Genomic DNA, 5,364 nt, shown 5'->3' on the forward strand with positions numbered 1-5,364 from the left:
GAGAGAGTGGTTTGGTGAAGTGGAAGAGAAGGATGAGAAGAGGAGAGGGTGATGTGGAGGAGAAGGAGGAGGAGAGGAGAGGGTGAAGTGGACGTGGTGGAGGAGGAGAGGAGAGGGTGAAGTGGAAGTGGTGGAGGAGGAGAGGAGAGGGTGATGCACAAGGTGGGTTTGGAAGGTTTTTGAGGAGGATGAAAGGAGGGGGTGATGAACAAGGGTTGTTTGGAGTTGGAGGAGGACGATGAGAGAAGAGGGTGACGTGGAGGAGGATTAGGATGAGAGGAGAGGGTGAGGAACAAGGGTGGGTTGGAAGAAGAGGAGGAGGATGAGAGGAGATGCTGATGAACAAGGGTGGGTTGGAAGTGGAGGAGGAGGAGAGGAGAGGGTGATATGGAGGAGAAGGAGGAGGAGAGGAGAGGGTGATGTGGAGGAGAAGGAGGAGGAGAGGGGAGGGTGATGTGGAGGAGAAGGAGGGGGAGAGGAGAGGGTGATATGGAGGAGAAGGAGGAGGAGAGGAGAGGGTGATGTGGAGGAGAAGGAGGAGGAGAGGGGAGGGTGATGTGGAGGAGAAGGAGGGGGAGAGGAGAGGGTGATGAACAAGGTTGGTTTGGAAGTGGAGGAGGAGGAGAGGAGAGGGTGATGTGGAGGAGAAGGAGGATGAGAGGAGAGGGTGATGTGGAGGAGAAGGAGGATGAGAGAAGATGCTGATGAACAAGGGTGGTTTGGAATTGGAGGAGGAGGAGAAAAGAGTAAGAGTAAGCACTTGGCACAGATGATGGCTTAAAGTGACACTGTCCCATTTTTGGGAATAAGCTCATATTACACCTCCCCTTGAGTTAAATCATTGAGTTTTACCTTTCTCCTGTACTTTCAGCCGTTATCTGTTTATGGCAGTGCACATTTTAACTCTAAATGCTAGCAGTTAACATTGAGTCCTATGAGACCAGCTGGCGGCTAACTGGTCTCATTGGAGTCAATGTTAACTGCTAACTTTGAGGTAAAATTTGCATTGCCGTACTCAGAGATCGGTTGAAAGTACAGGAGAAAGGTAAAACTCAATTATTTAACTCAAAGAGATGTGTAATATGAGCGTGTTTCCAAAAATGTGACAGTGTCACTTTAAGGGCCGAAACTCGTCTGCATGTGGACGCGGTTGTATGATATACTGTATAATAATGAGATAGCTCCTGAGTGTGGATTTTGTCCTCTTTTTGTTTGCTTTCGAAGTTGAGCGTGCCCACTGCTACACCTCAGTATTGACGCCCACCTTATCACAGTTCAATCTTCACATCTTTATGTCCATGCTATGGTATTGTTGTCATCTCCATGCTATGGTATTGTCCTCAACTTCATTGTATTGAACTAGCTCTCTTAGGTCATAGTTCCCTCTGGTCCCATTATAGTAATAACTGAAAGATGAAGAACTGTTGTGGATTTTCAGCTATTTAAGTACATTTTACGCCATCATGACAAAAACGTGTCCATGCATATCATCAAAATCCAGTAAATGCTGTGACTGTGGTGTCTTACTCGTCATCTGTGTTCAACCCCCATTTGAGAGAGTCATCTCTCTCCCTCTTTCTCTCTCTCTCTCTCTCTCTCTCTCTCTCTCTCTCTCTCTCTCTCTTTCTCTCTCTCTTTCTCTTTCTCTCTCTTTCTCTCTCTCTCTCTCTCTCTCTCTCTCTCTCTCTCTCTCTCATACGTATTTGACATGACATGACATGACATTCCAAAGCATTCTAGAATCTCAACTCCTCTCTACTCCACTCCACTCCAAGTCTTGTGTACTCTGTCCCTGTCGCTAGCCCTGTCAAGTAAAACCCGCTATATCTCTTTTCACCTTTAGGAGGCGCTTGTGTTCCCGTGTAAGACGGGGGGCCTCCGCGTCCTGCCGCTAACCCTGGTGAGGAAATGAAAAGGATGCTGATGATGATGCTGATGCTGAAGCCGCACCGTACATTTTGTGGTGTTAAGTCAACACTTAGAGCAAAGAAACTTCTATTTCTTCTATCAGAGAATCGTATATATAGGGAGATAAACCAGACGGGTTATTTTCCGGTATCCACTAAACGTCGGGTGAACGGCCCTTTAGGAGACCTTCGATTAGGAGACCTTCGGAGTCTTGAGGTTGAGAATAAATGAAGTCCCCTTAGCGCTGTAGATGGCGGTAGCACGCGTCTTGTGCAAACACCACGAAAAGAGAAGAAGAAGGTGGGACAACGCCCCCTTAGGAGACCGAATTTTGAGCACTCGCTTTTGCATTGAGTGGGCGTGTTTCGATTCCTCTTTATTAAATATCCAACCTCTTTGCTTCTTTTAGAGAAAGATAATTCAAACTCCCCCCACCCAATGCAAAGGAGTGTGCTCAAGTTTGGCCTCCTAAGGGGGCGTTATCCCCTCCTCCTTCTTTTTCTTCTTCTGTGGTGTTTGGTGACGGCTTGCACAAAATGTGCACTCTAACCATCTACAGCGCTAAGAGAACTGTATTTATTCTCAAAGATAAGTCTGCAAAGGTCTCCTATTACTCCTAAAAGGGGTGTTCACCTGACATCATGGACATAGATCCGGGAAAATGAATGGACTTATTGTACCTTACTCTAACAGAGGAGTCTTTGCTCAGAGTGTAGGAATAAATGCTGTGCTAAATCCTACTCTGTGTGTTGATATGACACCACAAAATGTACTGTGTGCTGTGTTTTTGATTGACAGGAGAATGCCCCCCCCCCCTACACACACACACACACACCCTTTTTGTACTTTTCTTCCTGTTTCCCTTACTTCTTGCCCATAGGTCCCGCCCTCTGATACTGTATAGCCAATCCAGCGTGACCTTTTGCTGGACTGTCTCGTTGTGTAACCAATGACCCTTCCCCCCTGGTGTTTTACTGTAATCAGTTAGACTCTGTAGCGTAGGGTGTGTGTGACTGTGATAACCCTGGATAACTCTATTATCTATTGGCCCCTCTCATTTGACCTTTCGAACTTTCTATGTTACTTGATTGGTCAGCAATGTTCCGCAATGTTAATGTTCAGGTACCACAATCCCATATGTCTGTGTGTAAATGTGCATTTCTGTATGTACAACATCTATACATCTAATTGTATTGTATCTAGCTGTACGTGTTAGTAGTTTTATTGTGCTCCTGTGTGTATAAGAAATCGTATGTAGTGTGTGTACGTATGTGCAGAGCTCTAAATTAACACCAGCCAACCGGCCAAATGCTGGTGAAATTTGCGTTTGGCTGGTAGAAAAGACCAACTTACAAGCCACTTTTACCCATTAATTATTTTGTGTTTGGCTAGTTTGGCTAGAAAGATTAACAACTACTAGCCATTTTGGCTAGTGATGAACAAAGTTAATTTAGGGCCCTGCATATGTGTATGTGTATGTGTATGTGTGCATGTTGTGATTGTGGAGGGTAGAGATTTAGTTGAGGTGTGTGCGTGTGTGTGTGTGTGTGTGTGTGTGTGTGTGTGTTTGTGTGTGTGTGTGTGTGTGTGTGTGTGTGTGTGTGTGTGTGTGTGTGTGTGTGTGTGTGTGTGTGTGTGTGTGTGTGTGTGTGTGTGTGTGTGTGTTGTGTGTGTGTGTGTTCGCATGCTTGTGCGTGTGCGTGTGCATGAGCGTGTGCGTGTGTGTGTGTGTGTGTGTGTGTGTGTGTGTGTGTGTGTGTGTTTGAGTGTGAGTGTGAGTGTGAGTGTGAGTGTGAGTGTGAGTGTGTGCTTGTGCAATTGTGAAGGAAATGAACAGCCTTGTCAGGAATCAGGGCTGCAATGTTATCCGTAACCTCTCTGCTCTTTTCTCTCTCTCCCTCCTTTCTCTCTCTCTATCCTTTCTCTCACTCCCTCCTTTCTCTCTCTCCCTCTTCTCTGTCTCTGTTTTCATCCTCTCTTTAACTCCTGTTCTCTTTTTCTCTCTATCATCCCCTTTTTTCTCTTTCCCTCTATTGCTCTCCCTCTCTATCCCTCCTTCCCTCTGTCTCCCTCCTCCTCTACCTCTATCTCTCTTCCTCCTCCTCCTCCTGCTCCTCCTCCTCCTCCTCCTCCTCCTCCGTATCCCCCTCTCAGTTTAGACAGAAAGAGAGTGTGCGAGAGAATGTGTTCTTGTGAAGGAAGTGAGCTGCCTTGTTGTGGTCATGATTGCAATGTTATTGGTAACCTCTTAACTCATTTCTCTCCCTCTTCCTCCCCCCTTCCTCTTCCCCTCTATGCCCTCTCCACTGATCTCTCTATCTTTCCACCACCCTCCTCCTCCTCCTCTGTATCCCCCCCTCTCAGGGCAGCGAAAGTGAGTACGAGGTGGACCCGGGCCGCCAGAAGACCCACTCCTTCGTCAACCACTACATCAGCGACCCGACCTACTACAACTCCTGGCGCCGCCAGCAGAAGGGCATCTCCCGCGCCCCGGCCTACAACTACTCCACCACCCCCAGAGCCGGCAGCGACCTCGACGCGAGCTCCAACGCCGGCGACCTCGAGTCCGAGCCCTGCGGCGTTCAGGCCCAGCCTCCGCCCTTGCCACCCCTGCCTCCCATGCCCCCTCAAATCAAGTCCCCCCAGGGTCAGGCCCAGTCGCCCAGCCAGCACCAACAACAAGGGCAGGGGCAAGTGATGGGCTCCATGGGCTCCATGATGGGCTCCATGGGGTCCATGGGACAAGGTCTGGATCAGGTGCAGGGTCAAGGTAGCCTATTCAGGCCCAAGGGTAGCCGGACTCCCACCCCTTGCCAACAGAGCTCCAACCCCCCCAGTCAGCACGGTACCCTGTATCGGCCCCCCAGTAGTTTGGGCCCTGGGTCTCGGGCCCCTATCGCTGGGTTCTCCTCCTTCGTCTGAACCTCCACCATGGGTTTTTTTTGTTGCTTTTTTTCCTTCCTTTGTAATCACCTTTATGGCCAAATGGACTATTGGTCATGGCATAAATAGAACAACAACAACAGCAACAGAAATGATATGGAGTAGCATGGGACAGAACTACTATGAGACAATCGACAAGTTTCTGGAAAATAAAATAGATTTATAACCTTGAGAGCTCTCACCACTCTGAGAGCCAGTCTGTCTCGGATAGACACCCTCTGCCCCAAGCACACACACGCACACACATGCACGCTTGCAAGCACACACACACGCACGCACACGCAGACACACACACAGACAAACACCCACCCACCCCCATACACACACACACACACACACACACACACACACACACACACACACACACACACACACACACACACACACACACACACACACACACACACACACACACACACACACACACACACACACACACTGTCCTGAGTTGGATTTGCATATCACATAGCATGTTTTCGGTACCTAAAGACCTTTAAAGGGGCTCACCTTCTC

The 5,364-nt window shown here is 48.5% G+C and overlaps 1 protein-coding gene across 1 annotated transcript in view; it reads left to right on the forward strand.

Annotated features, from left to right (window-relative positions):
- The window catches only part of LOC134467062 (protein sidekick-2-like), a 590,275-nt gene extending 585,116 nt beyond the window's left edge, over positions 1-5,159 (forward strand). The window contains exons 41-42 of the mRNA XM_063220987.1: positions 1,844-1,900; positions 4,273-5,159. Of these exons, the coding sequence (XP_063077057.1) occupies positions 1,844-1,900; positions 4,273-4,830 (615 nt within the window). The 3' untranslated portion in view covers positions 4,831-5,159. The remainder of the gene's footprint in view (positions 1-1,843; positions 1,901-4,272) is intronic.
- Positions 5,160-5,364: the final 205 nt, after the last annotated feature.

The sequence above is a fragment of the Engraulis encrasicolus genome, chromosome 17 (assembly GCF_034702125.1).
Source record: "Engraulis encrasicolus isolate BLACKSEA-1 chromosome 17, IST_EnEncr_1.0, whole genome shotgun sequence".
Classification (NCBI taxonomy): Eukaryota; Metazoa; Chordata; class Actinopteri; order Clupeiformes; family Engraulidae; genus Engraulis; species Engraulis encrasicolus.